The 26,284-nt window shown below is 51.6% G+C and overlaps 1 protein-coding gene across 7 annotated transcripts in view; it reads left to right on the top strand.

The window, feature by feature from the left end:
* The window catches only part of ATP2B4 (ATPase plasma membrane Ca2+ transporting 4), a 96,935-nt gene that overhangs the window by 50,317 nt on the left and 20,334 nt on the right, over positions 1–26,284 (top strand). For 5 of the 7 annotated variants that reach the window (XM_053209499.1, XM_015067716.3, XM_053209500.1 and 2 more), the window contains 13 exons: positions 7,182–7,379; positions 7,987–8,244; positions 8,688–8,813; positions 9,502–9,627; positions 10,743–10,778; positions 12,374–12,535; positions 15,781–15,995; positions 16,328–16,570; positions 17,106–17,347; positions 20,891–21,122; positions 22,065–22,244; positions 23,086–23,173; positions 24,814–24,920. In XM_053209499.1, coding sequence (XP_053065474.1) covers positions 7,182–7,379; positions 7,987–8,244; positions 8,688–8,813; positions 9,502–9,627; positions 10,743–10,778; positions 12,374–12,535; positions 15,781–15,995; positions 16,328–16,570; positions 17,106–17,347; positions 20,891–21,122; positions 22,065–22,244; positions 23,086–23,173; positions 24,814–24,920 — 2,213 coding nt within the window. The remainder of the gene's footprint in view (positions 1–7,181; positions 7,380–7,986; positions 8,245–8,687; positions 8,814–9,501; positions 9,628–10,742; positions 10,779–12,373; positions 12,536–15,780; positions 15,996–16,327; positions 16,571–17,105; positions 17,348–20,890; positions 21,123–22,064; positions 22,245–23,085; positions 23,174–24,813; positions 24,921–26,284) is intronic. The other 2 variants (XM_027074769.2, XM_027074771.2) reach the window with 1 other exon arrangement.

The following is a 26,284-nucleotide window of genomic DNA, read 5'->3' as shown; positions in this document are numbered from 1 at the left end:
GAGGGGCAGAGAGAGAGAGAGAATCTTAAGCAGACCCCGCAGTCAACACAGAGCCCCATGCGGGGCTTGATCTCACGACCCTGGGATCGTGACCTGAGCCGAAATCAAAAGTCGGACACTCAACCGACTGAGCCACCCAGGCGCCCTTCCAGTAGCATTTTCAATCTGGAAAAAAAGCTGAGCACATGATAAATAATACATGCTTACCCACAACTCTACTATATTACTATTAATGCTTCTAACACTAGTATTATTTACATAGTAAGAGATGCAAGAAATAGAAGTGGATGAAGTCATATAAAAAGTTCTGGTGCTTCTCCCATGCTCCAGCAGATGGTTGCGTGCCCCCTACTTAGAGGCCGCTGCTTTAGAGAATGTTAGCGTAGGGGTGGGGAGGGGTACAGAACCAGGGGAGTGGATATGAGATGCAACGGACGTAAGAGGAAGATGGTAACCGGCCTCTTTGATATCTTCCTCCCTGTCTTTAGGGCGGATCGCGTGTTTTCGGAGCACCTGCTTCTAGGGCACCTGAGTGGCCCAATCGGCTAATTGGCCGACTCTTGGTGTCAGCTCAAGTCATGGTCTCACGGTTTGCGAGTTCGAGCCCCGTGTTGGGCTCTGCACTGACAGTGCAGGGCCTGCTGGGGATTCTCTCTCTCCCTCTCTCTCTGCCCCTCCCCTGCTCTCTCTGACTCCCCCCTCAAAATAAAGAAACTAAAAAAAAAAAAAAAAAAAAAAAAAAAGACTACCTGTTCTTAGGAGCTCGTCAATTCCAGAAGAGAAGCATAGCCGAGCCACCTCTCTTTCCTCTGGCCCTCTGCCCCACAGCCATCACCTTCAACTCTTGTCCAAGACACTCAGCCGACTGGCTACCAAAAAGGCCAGATAAGTGATCCTGAAAGCAATGCACGTGGGCATGGCTGCAGAGGCTGGCAGTCTGGCCCTCTCTGCCCATCGTGCTTCGGGCAGATCTATCAGCACTACTTTAAGATGTGAGAGAGACTCAAGCCAGAAGAACATCTTGGAGGGAAGGGAAGAGAAGGTGGGCAGGCCAGCGAAACAGCCAGAAAGCAGCTATGCTGTGATGTGAGAAGCTGAGGCCAAGTCTAGTAACTTCTTCAAAGAAATACTGAGTACTTTACGGAGGGAGGGGTGGGAAAGGTTTCCACCAAACCCCAGGGGAAGCTGTCTCAACAGCTGGAATGAGGAAAATAGGTGATTGAGAAAGAGAGTGAAAGCGCCCTCCCTCGGAGCCTCCCCCCCTCTTCCACCCCCTGCAGGGGATTCCATGTTGCATCCTGGGAGTCCCCTGTGTGATTTGTGCGCCCAGGGCTGAGTGAGGCCAACAGTGCGTGACAGCTTTGGACCTTCCTTCCCCAGCCCAACCCCAGGCTCTGTGAATTCTTTTCGGTTCAGCCCCTCCTTGCCCAGAGCCGGGCTTCTGGGATGGCTGGCATAATGCTGCCAGGCAGGGGACAGGGCAGTCTTGATGGGGAGAGGGGATGAGTCTTCCTGAGCCTGAGAACCACCCCCTCCCCCCACTACTTTGCCCCCACTTCCAGGCCGGGAACCCTTTGTGCCGCATTCCTTTCGCAGCTCAGCAGAAAAGCTTGCAAGTTCTGTTTCGTTCTGGACCTTCTTGTTGCCTTGCATGGAACATCAGCTAGGGGCGGTGGGGGAGAGAGATAGCACTCCCTCCTGGGCCGAGGCAGATGTCGCATCCACCCTTGGAAGTAAGGCTTTCACTCTTTTTATTTAGCTCTGACGTGTGAGCACCGGGGAGCGTGACACTGGAGGGAAGCACACGCGTGCGGTGTGGGAGCAGGTGGCCGAGCAGAGGGCTGCGGAGGGCAGACCAGGGAGCTTTCTCGCTCTGCGCCAGCTTTGGGGTGTTCAGAAAAGGCGTGGAGAGGAGGGCCAGACGAAGGGAGACACTCCCTGCCGACGCTGCGGGGCTGTGTGCACTGAGCATCAGGAAGGGGCCATTCTTCCCCAAGTCCGGCATCCTCTTGCGGTGACCCTGAGGAGATGGCTTTCTCTCTAGGGGCTGGAGGTCCAGCAGCCAGAGAGCACATCTCCGAGCTGTGGGTGTGCTAGGCTAGAGATGCTGAGGTCGTGGCATTTGCCGAAAGCCTGCGGTCCCTGTGCTGATGTCGAGCTCCCCCTCCCCTCAGCCCCCCCCAACGCAAGGTTTTTAAGGTAGGACTTGAAAGGTATTCTGCTGCCTGTTCTCCTGTACCAAAGAGGGCTGCCTTCCACCCCACCCAGGGCAACCTGTCCCTGGTACTACGTGTGTGGGAGATGAGTCTGCTTCTCTTTGGCAAGGTGTCATAACTCAGCCAGCTGGGAAGTCCCTCGTGATGTCTGACCCAGCCCCACCCTTTCTGGGGCTGAGCTGGTTCTCGTGAGGGGTGCCGCTGCCGACAGCGACAGCGCTTGGTGTCCCAGGGAGGCTGGCCCTGGCCCTTCCCTGCTGGAGCCAGGCCACTGAGGACCGGGCTGCCGCCTCTCCTCCCAAGCCCTGGTTCCCCGCACAGACCCACAGCAGACACAGATTTTCCACTGCTGCGTATTCCGTCTCCTGCCAGCCTGGGCAGGGGCCGTGAAACTCCCCAGCACGGGGTAGGGGCGATGACTTCAAAGCCTGACATTCTTTGTCGCCTCTCCCAGCTCATGTGTTCAGTCTGGTTCTTAGAGCCAAAAGCACTCCTGATTTGGGTGGGGCTTTCTCTCTCCCATGTTCTTGGGGACAAAGATTCCTCTCTCTCTCTCTTTTTTTTTTTTTTTTTTTTGATGTATTTCTAAGGGAAATCCTTTTCCTGTGTTTCCAGCATTCTCTCCCTGCCAAGCTTCTCTCCAGGAAGCTGCGTATTTGAGAAGCCACTGCAGAGATCAGGGTCTAATACCCTGTCCTCGGCTAGACAAGGATTTATGCGAAGTTACCTCTGTGGAGAGCAGGGCCTGAGAGCCTCTGGGGGCAGGAAGAATGGAATGAAAAGCCCAAAATTGGGGATTGGCTGAGCTCCCAGGCCCGCAGGCTTTCCCGTGCCCTGCCACAAGTCGGAGTGAGGATTCCCAAGGCTACTTTGCTAACAGTCCCCACAGGCCCCTCCCTGCCTCAGGGCACACTGGGAACTGGGACGGCCACTTGACTTCTTAAGATAGCTACTGCAACAGCTTAGGGTGACTTAAGGTGGAGCAGAGAGATGAGAGAGAATGGCAAACAGGAAGTTCATGTGTGATTTTGAGGCCATCGAGGCAAGAGCAAGGCCTGACCTTTCTGTTTTCCGTAATGTGTGCCGTTTGGTTTGCTTGGATCCAAAAAAGGCCATAATGAACCTTGTATCGAGTGCGAGATTCATAGGTTGGACTCTGATAGACCCGGTGGCACCATCCCTGAGGACAGGAAGGAGACACTAACTCGGCCCGGTTGTAAACCGTGGGATCAGGGCTGATTGGCGTAGAGGCGCAGAGGAAAGCGGCACGCGGGCCACCGGCCATGGGACCCAGGGGGTGCCGGGTGGTTTCCAGGACGCGGGAGCTTCGGGGCCCGAACCTGGGAAGTCCCAGGCCAAGCGGGACCAGTTAGTCACCCTGGAACGAAGCCGCTTCCACACCCCAGCCCCCTCTGCGTGTAGGTGGGCGTGCAGCTGCTTCCTGGGGAGTGGAACAGACTGTGTCGCATACCAGCCCGAGTAGTTACATAACCTCTCCAGGCCTCAGTCTGCTGATATGTAAAATGGGGTTAACAGTAACTGTCTCATAGGGGTTTGCAGCGTCTGAACGAGAAGGCACCAATGTGCCTGGTGAAGCATCTGGCACCTAGTAATCACTTAAACGTTAGCAACCTGATTTATTACTCATCCATTCAGTTCATTCAGCACATTTGTACGCGTACAATGCCGGGCACTGTTGTAGACCTAAGGAACAAAGACAAAGCTCCCGCCCTCGTGGAGGCGGGGGCGGGGGGGGGGGGGGTGGGGTGGACGGACATAATGAACACATCGTATAACATAATAGGGGAGAAGACCTGTGGAAGGAAACAGTGACACAGCATAAGGGGATCGAGAGTGCTGGAGCGGAGAAGCCATATTATTAAATCAGTGAGGTCAGGGTCGGTGTACAAACACCGGAAAGAGGTAAGAGAATGAGCTAGTGAACAGCAAGCTGAGCCAAGGAGGAGCTACTGCAGGGCCCTGACATAGAAGCTTCTCGAACGCGTTCAGGGCATGGCAGGAAGGCTCGCTGGGCAAGGAGCAAATAGTAGGAGTTGAGGGGTGGGAGGCCGGGGGCTCTTGAGGGGCCTTACGGGCCATCATAAAGGCCCCGGTGCCCGCTTTCACTCCAAGTAACAGCCACCAGTAGGTGAGTGCCAGGGGTCGGGTTTGAAAAAGATCGTTCTGGCTACTGTGTTGGGAGGAGACGGGGCACAGGACAGCAGGGGTGGGAGCAAGGTTACCAGTTAGAGGACAGTCGTCATCACCCAGGCAAGAGAGGGTGCCAGCTCACACCAGGACGGTGGCAGTGGAAAGTGAGAAGGGAATAGACCTTGGGTATATTTTGAAGATAAAGCTGCCAGGATGTGCTGGCTGAATGGATAGAGCACGAGAGAGAAAGAGGGAGGTCACAGGGTATTAATCTGAGAACAGAGAGGGCAGGGTGACCTCAGATGGGTGCTTTCAGCTAGATTGTTGTTGCTGCTGTTGGCTTTGGCCTCCATTGGGGTCTTGGGATGTCCCTTAAGATGACCTCTAGTATCTGGTATCTGGTTTGCCCTCACAGTCATCTACTCACCTTGGTAAGGGGGCAAGGGCATCTCCTCGCTGCTTCCTTGAGAAACGTCCCCGGGGAGATGAACAAATGATCAGAACTCCTGTTTCCCTCGAGCAAACCTGGCCCTCCAGTAGAGCGGTCCCAAACTGGCACAGCCTCGCTCTCTCAGGTCCTCGGGGAGAAAGAACCGGCCGGGACCCGCCGACTGCTCCGCCTCTGCCTGCCTGGGGGTCACGAGGCCCTGCCCAGAAACACTCCTTTCCCAGGCCCTTGCTTTCCCTTCCCACTGGGAACCCGACTTTGCAGTGCGGTGGAGGCAGGGAGCCTCTGGGAAGCAGCCCAACTTGCTTCTAGTGCTTTGGCCAAACCCACTCCCCCACAGAGTTGGCTACGCCACTCAGCCAGAGGCCAGGGTGGCAAATCTGGGCACTGGGAGGCAGGAGGCCCTGGATTAGAATATGGGCACCACTTCCCTGACCGGCTCCCCGTTTCCCTCTCAGACTGAGCGCTGGCAGGTGAGAGTGGTCTCTATTCCCCAACTCCAACAGTGTGGAAGCCAGTTCACCACCACCGCCCCCCGACCCCGCGCGCGCACACACACACACACACACACACACACACACACACACACTTTCCCTCCACTCAGGGTCCTTCATCTACCCTCCCAGACAAGGGAGTATCTTGAGTACCCCTTCTGATGGTTTTTGTCTTCTGGATCCAGAAATGGAGGCCATCTCAGACCCTACAAGCAACACCCCTTCTGGTTTCCCCTTTCCCCAGTCTTTTTCTGTCCGAGTACCTTCCCGAGGTCTGACCCAAATCCCTCCTCTTGCCACTTAAGATACCACTCTTGGGTCCTGTTGAGCAGAGACGGAGAGTAGAGGTCTGCCTTCACGCCCCCTTCCTGTTGACCAAAGTGTGAAGCAGCCCTCTGGCATCAGCATCTCCAATTCTCCTTGCAGCTTCCTGTCCCCTGCTCTCCCTCGTGAGGCTTCATGGAGTGTCCCTGCCCTCTGATTCTAACTCTCCTCTGCTAGGACTTTCTTTTCCCCAGACAAAGCTCGCCCCACCCTGCCCGTGGGTGGGAACCCATGGAACAGTGCAGCTCCAGGTGCCAAGCCCAGGGCTTATCTGCTGCTCTGGGTAAACAACTTGAGAAATGCCACCTGGCATCCGTTGAAGTTTTAGGATTTCCCTCCTTCCCCTACAGTATAACCCCCTCCTTGGGCCCAGCAGAGGAGCCTATATATAAGGCCTGGGGGCCCCTGGGTGGCTCAGTCTGTTAAGCGTCCGACTTTGGCTCAGGTCACGATCTCACAGTTCATGAGTTCAGGCCCCGCGCCGGGCTCTGTGCTGACAGCTCGGAGCCTGGAGCCTGCTCCGGATTCTGTGTCTCCCACTCTCACTCTGCCCCTCCTCCCCCTCTCTCTCTTTCAAAAATAAATAGACATAAAAAAAAAAAAGTCCTGAAATAAAGGCGGCACTGAGAATAGGGAATAATTCTGCCTATCCCTTTTCTCTCTGGAACATGTCTGGAATATGGGTGCACACTCATACAGGTTTATAAGCATATGTGCTAGAGGGGAGCGTGCCGGTACACAAGGACTGCATACCGTCTGACTTTGCCGCTTCAGTTTTGTGTTCTCTTTTCAATCAATGTGAATAATAGTGCTTCTCTTAATACCTAATACTTAGTCTAAGTAGTACTTCTGTAAGTCCACAGTACTTACTAGAATGGTAGCACCTCTTAGCGGTGTGTGTCTGTGTCTGTGTCTGTGGGGGAGGTGACAGAAAACGGGGGAACATGTGCCTCAAGGGGATGGCCACAGTTGGGAGTCCGAAAGCCTCTCCTGTTCTCCTACAGCCCCTGGAACTTCCAAACGGGACAACTGGTCCGGCTGTCTCCTAGCTTCCTAGTGTGACCTTGAGCAGAGAGCTTATTCTTCCGGGCCTTTGTGTGTGAGGCAGTGGATGGAAGCTAACTCTGTTGTAGAATCATCACCAGTAGTTACATGTTAATGTGAGAGGAAAGTTCTGTCAGCCCTAGGGACCGTTTGAATGTCTGTGTTCTCAGAGCTGGAGCCTGCAGCATCCTTGGGAGGAGGCGGTGAGGTGTTAGATCTAGGTTAGCTTACCCTGGGGACAGAGCGGCAGCCAGTGGCCGCCTGTGACCACCTTGTCCCAGTTTGCCCATTTTGAGACTGAAGGTATCACACACACACACACACACACACCCTCCCCCCCACATCCTGGGCAAAGTGGGGAGATTGGTCACCCTGGCTGGATCTCATACTTGGGCAGAACAGGAAGCGGAGGGTCTTTATTTCGGTCTTTCAACTTCCTTCTTCTGTCCTTCATTTCTTCCCCTTTTTGCTCACCTGCTCATCCTACTCGTATCTCCTTCCCAGGTCTGTCTGGGAACCCTGCGGACCTGGAGAAACGTAAGCATGTGTTCGGACAGAACTTTATCCCCCCCAAAAAGCCCAAGACCTTCTTAGAACTAGTGTGGGAAGCCCTCCAAGATGTCACACTCATCATCCTGGAGATTGCAGCCATCATCTCCCTCGTCCTGTCCTTCTATCGGCCCCCCGGTGAAGAAAATGAACGTGAGTGTCCACAGCAGCCCAGCGCGGCTCTGATCGGCGTTCTTTCCAGCACCTCCAACAAGCACTGGTCTTAGCAGTTGGCAGGGTGTAGCTTAAAAGTTGGGGGGGGGGGGCAGGGCTCTCCAAAGAAAACCAGCAAGTAGCTAGTAAGCTGTTCTTCCAACCCATCCTGAATCCAGGGTCTCCCTCCCCTTCTCCTACCAAATCCTCATGCAGAATATCAGGAGTCCTCTACCCTCACCCAACCAACAAAACCTGCTTCTCCCAGTGCCCCCCGCCAGCTATTTGGCATCATGGGAAATAGCAGAGACCTGGAGCCTGACCACGTTAGGAATCAGAAGTTCTGCACATGCGACTGGCCAGTCATTGGCAATGACATGTTTCGTGCTATCTAGCACGCAAATAATTCTATTGGCAACGAGACGGTGCCCAATAGTGCCATCCTCCAGTACCCTCAGAGGATGGCTCTACTACCCAAGGGTTTTATTTTCTATTATTCTCCTTCCCTGACTTGCCGTTCTGGGGATTGTGGAGACACTACTTCCGTTTTGAATGTTACCAAAAGGCCCCCAGCTGACCCTTCCACTCTCTCCTTTCCCTGGGCTAGAGTGTGGTCTACCCGTAAGTAGCCCGGAAGATGAAGGAGAGGCAGAAGCCGGCTGGATTGAGGGGGCAGCCATCCTGTTCTCCGTGATCATCGTGGTGCTGGTGACTGCCTTCAATGATTGGAGCAAAGAGAAGCAATTCCGGGGGCTGCAGAACCGCATCGAAAAGGAACAGAAATTCTCCGTGATCCGAAATGGTCACATCATCCAGCTCCCCGTGGCTGAGATCGTGGTGGGTGACATCGCCCAAATCAAATACGGTGAGAACTCGTGCTTCTTGTACCTGTGGCACCCTCCCTATCTGAGGGCTAGGTCCTTTGGCATAGGGGGCTGGGAATCACCAAAGACCCAAAAAGATAAGACCGCAATCGTGTTAGCTTCTAGGTCAGGGGAAGGAGGTTGTGGAGAAGGATCTAAAGAAAGAAGAAACTCTCCCCAAAAAGTGTCAGACTTGGACCCTGTGTGTCTTAGGGTTAAAAATCCATAATGTTGAGGCCATGAGAAGTAACCGTTAGTTCATAAGGAGTTGACAGGTTGTCAGAGATGAAGTCATCTTTCAGAGGCTCTCCAGGTACCCCCTGGGCCATTGCCCTATGGGCAGGGCCCGTGGAAGCAGCCCTGAAATGGGGTTGGATGGTTCCTACCCTCTGCCAAGCTCTTTCCTCCCCTCTTTCCCTGTTGCCCTTTCCCCTCTGTGCACTAGGTGACCTACTGCCCGCAGATGGGATCCTGATCCAGGGGAACGATCTCAAGATTGACGAGAGCTCTCTGACTGGGGAATCAGACCATGTCAAGAAGTCTGTGGAAAGGGACCCAATGCTGCTCTCAGGTATGGCCTCTGGCTGCTTCGGCCCCCATTCTACTTCCCATTCTACCTCCCCCAGCCAGCCAGGCTACGGAGACCTGCTCCAGGCCTCGCTCTCTCTTCTGGCCCTACCCCCTCTCCTTCCCCTAGCTTTATCTGGGGCAGCAGCATATCGGTGGGTTGCATGCAGGGTTATCGGGCAACCTAAAAGAGGTTCTCTACAGCAAGTGCTCTAGGAGCCTTGGTAGGGCACTGCTGGTGGGGGTGGGGGTGGGGGAAGGAGTCTTACCCTAAAGCAGTTAGACGCACTTTTCTCCTTACCCCCCAATCTGCTTGGTCTATTTGATTTGATTTATTATTTTTTAACTGTACATATATTTATTGAAAAGAATCCATGTGCAGTTGAAACCCGTGTTGTTCAAGGGTCAACCATATTAGCTAAAGCTGGGAGCAACAGTACTTGGGTGAGTAAAGATAACCAGCGTTCTAGAACAGTGATTCTCAACCTTGGCTACCCGTTGGAATCAGCTGGAGTGCTCCGTCTATTTTAAATGGGCCCAGCTCTTGACCGTTTCCCACTATCTGCCGAGCGGATCATTATCCGTGGGGAAGGAAGGAAGAGGGACTGTTGTTTTCTGAGTTTGCATTCCACACCAAAGCCTGGCTAGGGATAAAAAACAACACTCCTCCCACCTTCTCCTTTCTCACATAGGGACCCATGTCATGGAAGGTTCTGGCCGGATGGTAGTGACGGCTGTGGGTATCAACTCTCAGACTGGAATCATCTTTACCCTTTTGGGAGCCAGCGAGGGAGAAGAGGAAGAGAAGAAGAAAAAAGGTAAGGGGCATTTGAGATGAGATTCTGTTCCCACCCGTGCCCGTGGACAAAGCGGGAGGCAAGAGAACAGACCTGGATGGAACATCTGCGTGGAAGAAGCTGCTGGATGAAGAGCACAGATATCTGAACGTCTTGCCGAGATAAAGATGTCAAGCCTGGCTCCCCAGGGTGCTCTGATGAAAACCAAGTCAGGTCACCTCTGAGGCTCAACTCCCGTGTCTGTTAATGGCTGTGCAGGGGCAAGATGTAAAGCTTGCCCCAAGGGAGCTGGCTAGGTGCTCCGGCCCCAGATGCCCTCCGTGCAACCCCCCAACCCTTCTTCCGCAAACGTGGGGGATTAAATGACCCGTCAAGGCTGAGGGTAAACTGCCAAAACCGTGGGCTGTCAGGGGAAGAGAGACACAGCTAGGAGAGTGGGAACAGAGAGGTAATGTCTCCCCCCAGAGTTAGTCCTGTCTCTGCCATTCACGTGCTCCTGAAGGGAGGAAACACAGAGGGTGAATGAAGAAGAGATACTAAAAAGAAGTCTTCCCCTTTCCCTAGGCATTCCTTCTTTCCTTGGAGGAGGGAAGGATTTCTGTCCCTTGGCTAGAGGACCATCTCAGGCTGTTTCGTGGAGGGCGGGTTATCAAAAGGAAATGAAACACGTTCCCCCAGGAGCTAGACTAGTGGTTTTTGCAGCTACCTGCAAATGAGTAAGGAGGAAGCTTGCCTGGTGCCGGTGAATTGACACAGAGACCCCTTTCAGAGCCTTCGCCATTAGGCAGAAACAGTTCCAGCCTCTCACTTTCTAACCCCCACCCCATTTCTCCCAGCGATGTGACTCAGGCCGGGAGCAGCCTCCCAGCAGCGGCCGGGCTCCGGGAGAACGCAGCTCAGGTGTGGGTGTGCACTCACCTGCACGAGTGGCTGGTCTGCACCCCCAGGATTCAGGAGAGCCCCTCGTGAGCATGGATGTGAGCAGAGACGTGAACTTCCTTTATAGTCCCTTCCCTGCCGCTCAGCCCCTTTGCTGTCGCCCTTTTGGGCTCTGAGCAGGACCAACAGATTGGATAGCTGATCTCTTAATAGTCGCTTTGGGTCTCCACCCCACTTTTTTTTTCTTGTTCAAACAGGTAAAAAACAAGGAGTCCCTGAAAATCGCAACAAAGGTAACCTCGCCACCCACTCATTTACCATCTCTACCTGCCCACACTCAAATCAGACCTTTCCAGGCCATCTGCCTTCTCCCTTTGTCCTCTCCATAAATCTGTTATCTGCTGCTGTGGCCTGGATGCCTCATCCTGAGGAAGGTGCAGAGATTTGGGGGCGGTCTGGGGGGGGGGGGGGAGGGGGGGGAGGGGGGGGTCCCAATCCCAATCCAAAATGGGACAACAGCACCCTCTGCTGTTGTCTCATGGAATCTCCTGTCAAGGTTTCTCTTGGGGAGCGTGTGGGATGGATCAGCTCTTCTCTGGGCGCTGAACGCATTGCTTCATTGCCCTCGGCCAGATTTAAACACCAAAGGTCATCGGTTTCCGGGCTGGAAGACTTCAGGGTCCTCACGGTGGAGGGAGATGGGGTGGGCAGTCCCTGCACCCTCCTCTTGCTAGCTGCCTCATCGGTGTCCTCTTCTGGTCTGGTCTTCTCTTCTAGTCTTCTCGGGGGTGCTTGGACAGAGCCCTTTCTCTGTACCTCTCCCCACCTCTTTCTTTGTTCTCCCCTCAGTCTGTTTTCTTCCTCCCGATCTGGTGTGTGTTTCCTTTTTGGTGGCTGTGTCTACATCCCGTCTCTGTCTTGTTTGTGAGTCTGACAACAGAGACAGTATCTCAGGAAGGGCATCCTAAGCAAAAGGGCTGAGCTCCAACGGGGGTGAAGCTGGAGGGGTGCTGGGACCCGCGAGAATGGCTCTCTTGAGACAGCCACTAGTGATTATTTTGCTCTTTGGACCCGTGTCATAGGAGTCTTCAGGAATAAAGTCATCCCATCGGAGAACCAGGGCTCCACAGAAATAATTCTTTAATTTTAGGTCTCTTTAACTCTTCTTTCGAAAGCAAAATGGGTTTATATGTCTGTCTTTATCCCTCTCATTCCAGAGGGTCCCTCATACCAGCTTCTTCCCTCTCCCCCCCAAAAGACTTACCCCTGTACCTCCCCACTCTGTGCCTCCCCACCTTCGTCAGACAGGGGAGAAAGGGCATTTCCTTCTGCTGTCATTCGACTGATATGAGGAGGAACTGGAAAACATCTTGTACTGGGGGGGGTCTGTGTTTCTCCCCTGACGGTCTATAGGAAGAGAGAGATGAACCATTTAACAGAGCAGACCGGGAGGGCCCTTACGCTCTAGAAACGTCTTCCAGCCTTCCCCATCGGCCCCTTCCTGCAGTGAAGATTCACCATTCTGAGCACTGAATTCCAGGAGGGATGGTTGTTGGTAATAGCGCTTAGCGGCATGACTAATCCTCTTGCTGGAATAAGCCTGGCTTGGGGCTCTGAGGTGGTGCCAGGAAGCTGCCACTGAAGAGGAAACCCGTACCCCGAAAGCACTCCCGTTTCGTCTCCAGTTGTCAGAATATCATTCCAAGGCCCCAGTGGAGGGTGCAAGGCAAGTGCCCCGTCTGGCATGGGGTGAGAGTGGTCAGAATCGACATCGGGGGTCCGAGGTGGATTCCAGGAAGGAGACAGAGGAGTTGGGGTTCTCACGTTCTTGCCACTCGCTGCCGTCACCTTGCGTGCTCACCTGTCCTCTCTGTTGTGCGCACCCTAGCAAAAACTCAGGATGGGGTGGCCCTGGAAATCCAGCCACTCAACAGCCAGGAGGGGACCGACAACGAGGAGAAGGAGAAGAAGGCGGCCAAGCTGCCCAAAAAGGAGAAGTCGGTGCTGCAGGGCAAGCTGACGCGCTTGGCTGTTCAGATCGGGAAAGCTGGTGAGTAGGGCGGCGGCTTCTTGTTGTTCGTTAGTGCTGTTCTGGATCCTGGCCTCCCTGTCTCCCTTCTGTACCAACCGGGCCGGCAGAAAGAAGCCGAAACTTCCAAGGGGCTCGTGCAGCCCAGGGAGTAGGCCCCCTCTCCCTGCCACCCTCCGGCCACTCCCTGGGCCTTTTCAGGGAGAAGCGTGTCCCAGCGTGCGAGGGTTAAAGGCCCCGTGGTCTCTTGCCACCAAGTGGGAAATAAAGAACTTCTGTCACACAGGGGAGATTTACTTCAGGGAGACGGAAGACTCTGGTAACCACCCACCTGTTTCGTGTATTGACTTATAAATTCCTCAAGGGCAGAGAAGGCTCCTGTTTCCTGGAGGCAGTTCCCGAGTGTGGTCCTAGCATCTGGCCAGGCACAGGACAGTAAATTCAGAGTAAGGACTGGAGGAAAAAGGAAGCCTGTGGTTGAAGAGGCTCTTTCCAGACTGCCTCTACATTCTCCCTCTACCTTCTGTTGGGGGTTAAGGGGGAGGGGGAGGGTGGCGGGGCTGGAGGAGGAAACAGAAGGAATATTGCACCTTCAGTGGGCAGAGCCCTCCAGGTACGGTCTTGTCCCACTGTTTAATTATCTCCTGACCCCACCCCTCTCTTTACCACAATCAGAGGCTAGACCAGTACATTCTGTGTGGACAATTCACCCGGAACCTGGTTAAAGCGCAGATTCTGAGTCAGGAGGTCGGGGCCTGAGAGTCTGCATCTCTGACAAGCCCCCAGGCGATGCCAGTGCCGCCAATGGGCTGACCACACACTGGGGAGCCAGAAGCTTTGCGGAGCCATTAACCCTGTGTGGTTGTTCCCGCTTACATCGACTGACCATCAAATACAGTTAAACATTCAGTTCCTCGGTCACATCAGCCTGAGTTCAATTGGTCAATGTCCACACTCAGGTCGTGGCTACCTTATGGGACAGCGCACACAGCGAACGTTTGAAGCATCGCAGAGAGTTCTGCTGGACCACATTAGTCTAGCCCTATTCTTTCAGTTCTAGTACCCGGCTGATTTTGACCGCTGTGACATCTCTCGCGTATAAACTGTACACGGATGAGATGAATTGCGGGTGTGGAATCCCGTTCCTGAGCCTGGCGCATAGGTGTGAAACATTAAACAGACCCCGCCTAACCCCTTCTATTGTCCTCCGGATCCCTGCCCTGCTCTTTAGGGAGTGCGAGCTACCTGGTGGGCCGGCCACCGGGTCTCCTCTCTTGTTTTAGTTTACGTATCAAGCTAGGCCGGGAGTCGGGCGAGGCAATGTGCCACCCTGGGAGGGAGCACTTCCTTAAATTTTGGACCCTACGCACCCAGTTTGCCTCACATCAGCCCTGACCCTGCTGAAGCAAAGCTCAAAAGAATACGCTTTCATTGGTATAATCACCTCTAGCCTCGCTCTGATTCTCTTGAGTCATTAGGCCCTCAGGAAGAGCAAAGACCCAAACTAGACTGGGGTTTGAAGCAAAGCTCTTCCCAGATATTTTGCCACAGAGAGGTGCAGGGTGCCCGGATTGTGATTCCCTCAGCCTTCAGAGTGGCCAGACAGCACCCGGGCCAGGTGCTTTCTGACCTTGAAAAGATTCTTCCATTTACATCAGTGTTGTAGGATGACCAGCTGTCCCCGTTGGCTTGGGACTGTCTTGATTTTAGCTCTGAAAGTCCCACATCCCAGGGAACTGCACAGCCTCAGGCAAACCAGAATAGTTGGTCCCCCAGCCAGTGTCCATTCCAGAAAACTCTCTGTGGGGAAGGGGGTGAGGGGATAGGTGAAATAGGTGATGGGGATTAAAGAGTACACTTACCATGAAATAAATAAATAAATAAATAAAATTTTAAAAATTTAAAGATCATAATTTTGTTTTGATCTTCTTTAAAAAAAAAAAAAAAACCTCTCTGTGCCTTGATTTCCCCATGAAAGGGGATGATCATAGTAACTTACCTCACAGGGGTTTCGTGAGGATTAAATGGGTCTGCATACGTGAGGTGCTTACCTGGCCTATAGCAAGCACTATAGAAATATTTGCTTATTGTAAACATACAAATTATTGTCATCTCCTATCTATGCTGTGTCAAGAGAAAGGTCAGGAAACGCTGTTCCGAGAGTTAGTCATGCAGGTGACCTTAGGGACATCGCTGTGAACGAGTCGTGAATTGATAGGGGAGAAACCCAAATTGATAAACTACTAGGAAGTAGGCAGATACAGTCACTACGTTATGAATTGTGGAAAGAGGGTAGGTCTGAGATGGAATCATAAAATGCTGGGTTTTTGTTTTTTGGGGTTTTTTTGTTTGTTTTTTGAGAGAGGTAGAGAGAGAAAGCACATGTGCATGCACACGGGAGGGGCAGAGAAAGAGGGAGAGAATCCTAAGCAGGCCCTTCACTCAGCGCAGAGCCTGACGTGGGACTCGATCCCATGACCCTGGGATTATGACCTGAGCCAAAATCAAGAGTCAAACCCTCAACGACTGAGCCACCCAGGCACCCCAATAAAATGCTGTTTTAGAAAACTAGACCTGCAACTATGTGGATGGAACTGGAGGGTATTATGCTAAGTGAAATTAGTCCGAGAAAGACAAACATCATATGACTTCACTCATATGAGGACTTAAAGAGACAAAACAGATGAACATAAGGGAAGGGAAACAAAAATAATATAAAAACGGGGGAGGGGGGGACAAAACGGAAGAGACTCATAAATATGGAGAACAAACTGAGGGTCGCTGGAGGGGTTGTGGGAGGGGGGATGGGCTAAATGGGGGAGGGGCCCTAAGGAATCTACTCGCGAAATCAGTGCTGCACTATCTGCTAACTAATTTGGATGTAAATTTTTAAAAATATAAATATAAATAAAAAACATAAAGTATTAGATGACCTTGCCCAAAAGAAAAAAGAAAACTAGACCACCTCCTTGTTTATGAATGAGGAAACAGGCCCAGAGAGGGACAAAACCTGGCACAAAGCCACGAGTCCAGTTAGCGCAGGGCCGAGACTAGAGCCTGTGTCTGTGGGAGACAAAACCAGCGTCTTTTTCCCTGCACGGTGATGTGTAAGCAACAGAGAATGGATAAGGGATCTGGGTACGACTCCCTAGAGGGAGTGGTTCTAAACCCTGGTAGCAAAGCCTCTAACTTCTGCCAGCCCACCTCTGGCTAGGGCCCCAGGAAGGCCCTGGAGCCTGGGTTCATGTGACTTGTTTCCCGGACAGGCCTCATCATGTCTGCCATCACGGTTCTCATCCTGATCCTGTACTTTGTGATTGACAACTTCGTGATCCACCGCAGAGCGTGGCTGCCCGAGTGCACTCCCATCTACATCCAGTACTTTGTCAAGTTCTTCATCATCGGCATCACTGTGCTGGTGGTGGCTGTGCCAGAGGGGCTGCCGCTGGCTGTCACCATTTCCCTGGCCTACTCCGTGAAGGTGAGACGGGAACGAGGCTGGCTCTTCTTTCAGGACAGAGATGGGAAGGGAGGGCGCCGTGTAGCCTGGGGTGAAAGGCCGGGCCATCTCCCCAGACCCTGCGTGGCACCTCGCAGGGGCAGAGGCCGCTGGCACTGCTCACAGGTGAAAGACCCTCTTGATCAGCCGCATCAGTGTTTCGGGAAGCCAGTGGAATCTAAGGAGGATTCGCCACAATGGTATCCTGCGTTTTTGTGCCAACGAGAGGAGGAGAGGTGGAGACATGTTGGCTGACACGTGGCCTTTGACCTGTGTTCGGTCCCCTCTCAAGTCTGCTCTCATCTCCTTTGTAGAAAATGATGAAAGACAATAACCTGGTGCGGCACCTGGATGCTTGTGAGACAATGGGCAACGCCACAGCCATTTGCTCTGATAAGACCGGCACGTTGACCATGAACCGCATGACCGTGGTACAGGCTTATATTGGAGACACCCATTACCATCAGATCCCGAGCCCTGATGTCCTCCTGCCCAAGGTCCTGGACCTTATTGTCAATGGCATTTCTATCAACAGTGCCTATACCTCCAAGATTCTGGTAAGCTCTCCCTTTGCCTGGACACTTCGAAAGGGGTGGTCGGAAGGGACCGTCAATCTTCTCTGGACAGAGCAATTTTCTCTTGTTTGTTCTGCCTGAATTGCCATCCCCCGTCCCCCGTTTCCTACTCCTCACTGAACGTGTTTGGCGTGACTAGGGAATGATCCATGGGAGGAGAGCAGAGGTGGGGAGGCAGGTAGAAATCTACGGCCATGAAGCACCCACCAGGCACCATCTGAGGGCGGAATCTCTGGAAGAGACCTCGTGCTGGTAGCGGAATTGGGCTTACCAGGAGGAAAGTACATATTGTCCAGAAAGTCAGAGAGGGGGTTAGAATGAGACCCGCACAGGGTGAGATTCCAGCACCACCCCCAGGGTAAACGGAGCCCCGGACGGCCCAGCGACCACAGTCGCCCCTGCCCACTGCCCGCTTACCCTTGGGAAGAAAACGCATGAAAGTTTTGTCCTTTCCTTCCTCAGCTCTCTCCCTAGTCGAGGCCCGTTACTCAAATGCCACGTATGATTTTTCTCTCAGCCTCCGGAGAAGGAGGGAGGTCTGCCGCGGCAGGTGGGCAGCAAGACCGAATGCGCTCTGCTGGGCTTTGTCACAGACCTGAAGCAGGATTACCATGCGGTGCGCAATGAGGTGCCCGAGGAGAAGCTCTACAAGGTGTATACCTTCAACTCGGTGCGCAAATCCATGAGCACGGTCATCGAGAAGCCCAGCGGGGGCTACCGCATGTACAGCAAGGGCGCCTCGGAGATCATCTTGCGCAAGTGAGCACTTCCTTCCCCCGCTTCTCCTTCCCTGCGAAATCCTCCCCCCCAGGAAGGTCCGGGCAACCCGCGCCCGTGCTGAAGCCCCGCGGAATGATACGTGAGCCCCGCTTCGGGGCGGTGACCGCAGAACCAATATCTGAGCGCTTGCTCGGGGCCACGCAGTTTTCACGTGCCTTCGGGTGGCCTGTTCCATTTAATCTTCACAGCTCAGTGCAGCAGATACTATTGTTATCCCCCTTTTGTAGATGAGAAAACAGAGGTCCCGGGAGGTGAAGTAACTTGCTCAAGGTGATACAGCTAAGAGTGGCGCAGCCAGGATTCGGATCGCAATGATCCAAGCTCTCGTTTGCTAGCCTGAAAACAGAGAATAATGCCCATGGGGTTCCTATGATTAAATGGTTCAATGTAACTTTGGCCTACGTCAGAGACGTTGTGAGTTCGGATCTAGATCGCCACAACAGAGTGAGGCAAATGAATCTTTTTGATTCCCCAGTGCATATACGGCTCGTGCTTACACTAGACTAGAGTCTATTGGGGGTGCCATAACATGATGTGTATATATATATATAAAATAACATACTTTATTTTATAAATACTTTATTACTAAAAGAATGCCAACCATCATCTGAGCTTTAGTGATCATAATCTTTTTTTTTTTCATGTTTATTGATTTATTTTGAGACAGAGAGAGTGTGTGTGCACGCATGCATGAGTTAGGGAGGGGCAGAGAGAGAGGGAGAGAAAGATTCCCGAGCGGGCTCTGCACAGAGCCTGCCGCAGGACTCAATCCCATGAACCGTGAGCTCATGACCTGAGCCGAAATTAAGAGTCAAATGCTTAACTGACTGAGCCACCCAGGCACCCCTAGTGATCATAATGTTTTTGCTGGTGGAGGCTCTTTCCTCGATGTTGATGACTGCTGACTGATCAGGGCGGTGGGTGCTGAAGGTTGGGGTGGCTGTGGCAGTTTCTTAAAATAAGACAGTGAAGTGTGCCGCATAGATTGGCTCTTTTCATGAACAATTTCTCTATAGCATGAGATGCTATAGAGATGCTATTTGATAGCATTTTACCCACAGTAAAACTTCTTTCAGAATTAGAGTTACTTCCCCTCAAACCCTGCCACTGCTTTATCAACTAAGCTTATGTACTATTCTGAATCCTTTATTGTCATTCAACGATCTTCACGGCATCTTCATCAAGAGTAGGTTCCATCTCAAGAAATTTTCCTTGCTCATCCGCTAGAAGCAACTCCTCATCTGTCCATGTTTGATCGCGAGATCACAGTCATTCAGTCCCATCTTCAGGCTCCACTGCTCATTCCAGTTCTCTTGCTATTTCCACCACATCTGCAATGAATTCCTCCCCTAAAGTCTCGAACCCTGAGGGTCAAAGTCATCCATGAGGGTTGGAATCAATTGCTTCCAAACGGCTGTTCATGTTGATATGCAGGCCTCTTCCCATAAATCATGAATGTTCTTAATGGCATTTGGAAGGAGGTTTCCATTTACTTTGCCCAGATCCACCAGAGGAATCTCTATCGATAACCTTACAAAATGTGTTTCTTAAATAATAAGCCTTGAAAGTCGAAATTACTCCTTGATTCATGGGCTGCAGAATGGATGTTGTGTTAGCAGGCATGAAAACAACATTAATCTCGTTGGACGTCTCCATCAGAGTTCCTGGGTGACCAGGTGTATTGTCAATGAGCAGTCATATTTTCAAAGGAGTCTTTTTCTGGGCAGCAGCTCTCAACGGTGGACTTAAAATATTCAGTAAGCCTTGTTATAAACAGATGTGCTGCCATCCAAGCTTTGTTGTTCCGTTTAAAGAGCACAGACAGAGTAGATTTAGCATAATTCTTCAGGGCCCTGGGATTTTCAGAATGGTAAGTGAGCATTAGCTTCAATGTAAATTCACCGGCTGCATTAGCCACTAACGAGCAAGTAAGGCTGTCCTTTGAAACTTTGGAACCCAGGCACTGACTTCTCTCTAGCTGTGAAAGTCCTGGATGGCATCTTCTTACAGTATGAGGCTGTTGCGTCTACACGGAAAAGCTGCTGTTCAGTGTAGCCACCTTTGTTAATCATCTGAGCTAGTCCTTCTGGAGAACTCGCTCCATGTGGCTGTCTAGTTTTCCCAACACCGTTATTCTACATCAGCACTTCCATTTTTATATGGAGATCTCCGCTTTCCTTAGACCTCATGATCCAACCTCTGCTATCTTCAGACTTTTCTTCTGCAGCTTTTTCACCTCTCTTAGCCTTGATAAAATTTAAGAGAGTTAGGGCCTTGCTCTGGATTCGGCTTTGGTTTATGGGGCCATTGTGGCTGGTTTCGTCTTCTATCCAGACCGTTCAAACTTGCTTCATATCAGCAACAAGGCTGTTTCACGCGCTTACCACTTGGGTTTCGCGGAAACAGTCCTTTTCAATTCTTCTAAGAACCTTTCCTTTGCATTCACAGCTTGGCTATTTGGCGCAAGAGGCCTAACATTCAGCCTCTCTCGGCTTTCCACATGCCTTCCTCATCAAGCTTAATCATTTCTAGGTTCTGATTTAAAGTGAGAGATGTGCACCTCTCCCTTTCACTTGAGCACTTAGAGGCCACTGTAGCGTTATTAGTGGCCTAATTTCAATACTGTTGTCTCTCAGGGGATAGGGAGAGAGATGGGGAAAGAGCTGGGCAGTGGAATCAGAACACACACAACATTATCGATTAAATTTGCTGTCTTACGTGCGCACGACTCTTGATGTCCCAAAACAATTACAATAGTAACATCAAAGCTCACTGGTCACAGATCACCATAGCAAATATAATAATAACGAAAAAGTTTAAAGCATTGTGAAACTTACCAAAACGTAACTCAGAGACAGGAAGTGGACAAATGCTGTTAGAAAATTGGTGCCAACAGACTTGCTGGATGCAGGGTTGCTACAAACCTTCAGTTTGTAAAAAACAAAACAAAACAAAACAAAACGAGGTATGCCTGTACATAACATGCCTGGCACACAGCACGTACTAGAAGTGGTGCCTCTATGTTCCGTTTTCCTTCTCGCGCTCAGTTCTGATTATAGAAAGTTGCATAATTTAATCAATGTGGCTAGGCTCTTCGCAGGTCATTAAAGGTTAGGCGGAGGCATAGGGCCAGTAGCTGAATTAACCAGTGCCTCTAGTTGGCTGCTAATTAGCCACCTTCCTTCAATGAGCACATTCCCCTGGAACACGCCCTATGCACTGAGTACTATTCTAGGTCACGGGAATTAAAACTGTCTCTCCACCTTTGAGAAGTTCAAAAGAGCAGGTGATCCCCAAAAGACTTCACATATGAGTAGGGACAGATGGTAGGGGGGAACCGTACCTTCTGCTTACGTGGACCTTATCCACCTACACACCTCCCCACCTTGGAAAAAGGGACTCAGCTGGGGAAGAGGGATGAGAGATTTCTGGCCTCAGAACAGTTGCCAGAATGTCTGCAGGTGACCGTAGAGACATATTGGGTGAGACGGGGTGCTGCTTCCTGACCGTGTGCCTCCCCAGGTGCAATCGAATCCTGGACAAGAAAGGGGAAGTGGTGCCGTTCAAGAACAAGGACCGAGATGAGATAGTGCGCACTGTCATCGAGCCCATGGCCTGTGAGGGCCTCCGAACTATCTGCATAGCTTACCGGGATTTCAATGACGGAGAGCCCCCGTGGGACAACGAGAGTGAGATCCTCACCGAACTGACCTGCGTCGCTGTGGTGGGCATTGAGGACCCCGTGCGCCCAGAGGTGAGGCTTTGGCTTGGCCAAAGGGTAAGAAAACATGAATGGAAGTCCTCCAACAGCCCCTGGCGCGTGTGCAAGCTGAGCACGGTCTAAATAGACATCATATCTTATCCAGGAGTCACAGGAACTGGGGTACTGGTTCCATTTCTAGCTGTGACCCCAGGCGTGTTACCTAACAGCTTCTCACTTGCAGGGATGGATGTTCCCAGGCTTCCAGCTTCACAAAACTGCTTTAGAGTGCTGAACTGCTAGAAGGTGCCATTCTGATGGCTAATGCCGTCTGAGGGGTGAGAAGTATAGGTTTCATTGAGCTTATGATTTGATACCCGGAATGGCCAGGAGGCTGAGTTAACTGGGACACCATCCCCGCCTCCAGCCGCCTTCTTTCAAGCAACACATTCTTGTTGAGCGCCCCTAGGGTAGCTGAACACTATTCTAGACGCTAAGGCATCGGAAAAAGTCTCTGCTCGAAAGAAATTCAGACAGATGGACTGTTAGTTGTCAAGGCCCCCCAGGCAGGAGAGGGCAGTGTGCATTGGGGAAACTGCAAAGAACTGATGTGGTTGGAGTATGGGCCAGGGGGGTGGAGAATGGCAAAAAAACGTCTGCTAGGGAGGAAGACAGTGGCCAGATCTCAAAGGGCTGTGTATATGCCCTGCTAAGGAGTCTAGATCGCAGGGAGAGTAAGCTTTCACACCCAGCTCCTGAAGCAAACTTCCTCTTCAACTCAAGTTACACTAAAAGGCAAATTCAAATGTAGTACCGTGGGTAGGACAGAAGTGAGGTGACACCGGACAATATAAAAACGACCGGACGTAGCAGTGCCCCGTGGCACTGCTTCTGGGGTACCTGTCTCCTGTGTACAGTGAAGGGACCCTGAACGGGGACAGCCTAGCAGGCCTCACCACCCCACCTCCTCCTTTCCCCTTGCCTTACTCTCCATAGGTCCCAGACGCTATCGCCAAATGCAAACAAGCTGGCATCACTGTCAGAATGGTGACCGGTGACAACATCAACACAGCCCGGGCCATCGCCACCAAATGTGGCATTGTCACACCTGGGGATGACTTCTTGTGCTTAGAAGGCAAAGAGTTCAACCGGCTTATCCGCAACGAGAAGGGCGAGGTGGGTCGCGGGCGGGAAGCCTGGGTCTCGTGTGGCGCAGCTGGGACGCGCGGGAGAAAGCAGCTGGCTTTTGTTGTGGTGGTCCTGTGTTTGTTTTTGTTTGGTTTTTGTTTTTTTGGAAGATCTAATCGGCTTTATTAAATGGTTTCATGAATCGGGCAGCAGCCCATAGAGGAGGGAGGGGAAGCTCTGAGGAGTTGTACTGCCAAGTGGGTGGTTTTTAAACTAAAATCTATTCATAGCGAGATGTTCCTTCTACCAAAGCTGCTCAGGGGGTAAAACTGCGAGTTTCCTTTCTCCTCGTTATCTTCATTCATAAGCTAACTTTTGAGACAGCCTCACTAACTTTTCGCGTCTTCCCGATTTTTTTCAGTTAAGGAGTGATTTTGTACTGATTTCCCTCCATCCTCACCCTCCTGTGTCACCACCCTGTGACTAATGCTGGCACAGGTTTGTAAGAGGATGTGGTCTGGGTGTGAAGCAGACCAGAGCTTCCTGGTCTACATAGAAACCACACCTAAGACCTTAGAAGCGCTTTAGCCCCTGGAGCCAACAGCTAACCCCTGCCCACCTCCTGTCAAGGCTCCAAGAAATAAGGGATTGGCTCCCCAGTAGGGAACTGGGAGGAAAAAAGAGACACGCGGAGCCTGAATGGTCACCATCAATGAATCTGCCCTTGGAGACTCAGCTGGATGTTTCATGTCCCGTGGAGGCCATGGTAGCAGCCGCCATGGGCCATGGAATGCCAGCTCCCCCAGAATCTCAGAGCGTGGGGAGAAGTAAGCTTCTTCTGGATGACTATTCTGGGCTTGCCTGACCTGGTGTGGTCTCACGTTGGCAGGTGGAGCAAGAGAAGCTGGACAAGATCTGGCCTAAGCTTCGAGTCTTGGCGCGATCGTCCCCCACTGACAAGCACACCCTGGTAAAAGGTAAGCTTGGCTGCTGGCCAGGTGCCTGGGGCAGAAGACGGCGGTCTGGGGCAGGGCAGACGAGGACCGTTGGCCAAAGCAACTCTCCTGTCCTGAACAGGAAGTTCCTAGGAGCGCTCTCCAGCTCGTGGGGGGAACAGACAGCTTAGCCAACATCTGTAGTCAACACGTATAATAAAGTTGTTTTTAAACATAATATCTTGGGGCGCCTGGGTGGCTCAGTCGGTTAAGCGTCCGACTTTGGCTTTTGTCATGATCTCATGGCTTGTGGGTTCGAGCCCCGCGTCGGACTCTGTGCTGACAGCTCAGAGCCTGGAGCCTCCTGCTTCGGGTTCTGTGTCTCCCTCTCTCTCTCTACCCCTCCCTCACAGTGCTCTGTCTGTCTCTCACAGGTGAATAAATGTTAAAAAAAATTTTTTTTTAATAAATAAATAAAATAGACATCATATCTTATTCAACCAGGGCAGGTTAAATGATTCCCGTTTTGCACATAAGGAAGTTCGAGGCTGGGAAGACGAGCTGTCTACCTGATAAAGACAGACTCGTAGGTCAAGGTGCCACCTGTGAAACAATTCACAGCCCTGGGGTGATGCTGTAGAACCTCCAGCATAGAGAAGAAAGAAGGAAAGAACAAAGTAGAAAGGAAGATGGTCACACACACACACACACACACACACACACACACACTCACACTTGGGCATCAACCTGGATGCCAGAGAAGAGGCATCCAGGTATCACGTATGTGCATGTAGATGTGTGCACGTGTGTGCATGCTGGTGTCCAACTCTGACCTCCCGATCTTTCTCCTGTCTTCTCCTTGGTCGGAAGAAGCCAGCCTCCTGGGAAGTATCATTTTCTGCTTTAACTCTTCCCCCCCCCCCCCCCCCCCCCCGTTGTTTTGCTTCCTCTTCCTGCTCAGGAAGCACATGGCCCTCGCTGGCTAAGATGGAATGGAAGGATGGCTGGGCTTCCCCAGCTGGCTTCGGGACCCTGCAAGGCGTTTCCTCTCTCTGGGTTTCAGTTTTCTCCTCTGGAGGGTGATGGGAGTGGCGTAGATGATCTGGATCCTCTCCAGCCTTCTGAGTCTATACCACCTGTGGCTTCAGGCTGGCTCACTGTGCCCTTTGCTCCTCCCTCTTCAAAGCGCTAGGCCTCCTGGCCTTGGAGGCTGAGACACTGCTCTCCTCCGACCACCAGAGGGCAGGAGTGCACCGTCTGCTCTTGTTGCCAGAGTGGCTGCCCAAGACCGGATCAGTCCACCTCACCTGGTCTTCACCCCTTCCAGTGGTTGTTTTCAGCTAGTAGCTGGACTTCTCTTTGTAAATTACCTGTGATGCCTGCTGCCACATCGAAGGCTGGACAAGGTGCTCCTCTGGCCTTTCCTTACCTCAGATGCCTGCACAGAACAAGGCAAAGCAGTAGCAGCCTCTCAGGAACTGACAGATCTGTCAGGGCTCAGAAGAATGGTTACACTTTCAACATGCTATCAAGTGAGCTTGTAACCCACAAAATAAAAAAGAAAGGCAAGAAAAGGAGGTGGTAGCAGGGACCAGGGAGGAAAACCCCAAAAGCACCTTCGAGGGGAGCAGAGGACTGAGATGGCCCATGTGGACTCACCGGGGTGTGTCTGTTTCTCCCAGGCATCATCGACAGCACTGTTGGGGAACAGCGACAGGTGGTGGCTGTCACTGGCGATGGCACGAATGATGGGCCAGCCCTGAAGAAAGCAGATGTTGGCTTTGCCATGGTAAGCAGCTCAGTACACCGTCTCTCTGCAAGCTGCCTTCTCCATCAGGAAGCCAGGACAGGCTTCTTGTAGCCTGCCGCTTCCTGTGCCTCCACGTCCCACGCTGCGCTCTTTTTTCTGACTCTGTCTCTCCTAACGACCCAGCCAGTGAGAGTATGTGTAGTGGGAGAGCCATCAAGTGTGAAGACTAGACGACACAGGCAGGGAAACCACGACGTATCAAGCACGTATTCCTTCGCCAGCACTGTTCATCTCTCTGCTTTACGCTCGTGAGGCCAAGCGCATCAGAAGCACTTGGAGAGTTTATTTAAAATCGCTTATTCCAAGGTTCCACATTTGGATATCTTGATTCAGTAGCACATGGGTGGGTCCCAGAAATGTTTGGCTTTTCCTAGCAGGCACACTGGTTCATTCTGACATTCCAGCAATGTAGAAACCCCCGGATTGCAAATGTCATTCTCACACTCAAGTAGCTTATGATTGTAAGCCTCCCATATGTATTGCATTATTGGTGATTTTTTTAAGCCGTGGAACGATATTCAAGAATAATCTGTGTTTGGGGTGCTCTCTTTAAAAGCAACCAAAAGGGGCACCCGGGTGGCTCAGTCGGTTAAGCATCCGACTTCGGCTCAGGTCATGATCTCACGGTTCGTGGGTCCGAGCCCCGCGTCGGGCTCTGTGCTGACAGCTCAGGGCCTGGAGCCTGCTTCGGATTCTGTGTCTCCCTCTCTCTGTGCCCCTCCCCTGTTTACTCTCTCTCTCTCTGTCTCTCTCTCTCTCAAAAATAAGCATTAAAAAAAAAACCACTTATTTTTTTAATACCATTATGAACTCATGGACTTAAGTATACTTGATGTGTTTTGATCCATTGCCCTTGTTGTTATTTTGACATTCACATTGACCCATCATTAGCCTCATGAATATTGCTGGGTCTTTAGATACAACGGCAATTGTCTTTAATACCTTACTTGGTTTCTGGCATGATAAAAGGTTCCAGAATCATCATGCATATTTCTCGTCCTGCCTGGAATCATCCATTTCTCAAAGGAGTCCTGCTTTTTGGTGAGAAATGGTATTTAGAGAACACAGTCTACATGTCAGGGTGTTCCTGACTACTAAGTAATTCTTTGTTTCTAGATCTTTTCAATGGGCAAAGCGAGGAAATATATCTTTTATGCCTCTTTTTTTTTTGTTTTTGTGTTTCTTTGTTTTAAAGTAAAATACTTCATGAATCCATATTCGTATTTCCAATGCAAATTTAGAATTATAGAACTCTAACCTGCTAATTTTATTTAACTTCCTTGATTTTATGTTTATATCTCTTAAGCTGAAAATTCCGATCCTAATGTCATTAACATAATCAT

The sequence above is a fragment of the Acinonyx jubatus genome, chromosome E4 (genome assembly GCF_027475565.1).
Source record: "Acinonyx jubatus isolate Ajub_Pintada_27869175 chromosome E4, VMU_Ajub_asm_v1.0, whole genome shotgun sequence".
Taxonomy (NCBI): Eukaryota; Metazoa; Chordata; class Mammalia; order Carnivora; family Felidae; genus Acinonyx; species Acinonyx jubatus.
The sequence above is the reverse complement of the archived record's forward strand: the minus strand, read 5'-3'. Positions and strand labels throughout refer to the sequence as shown.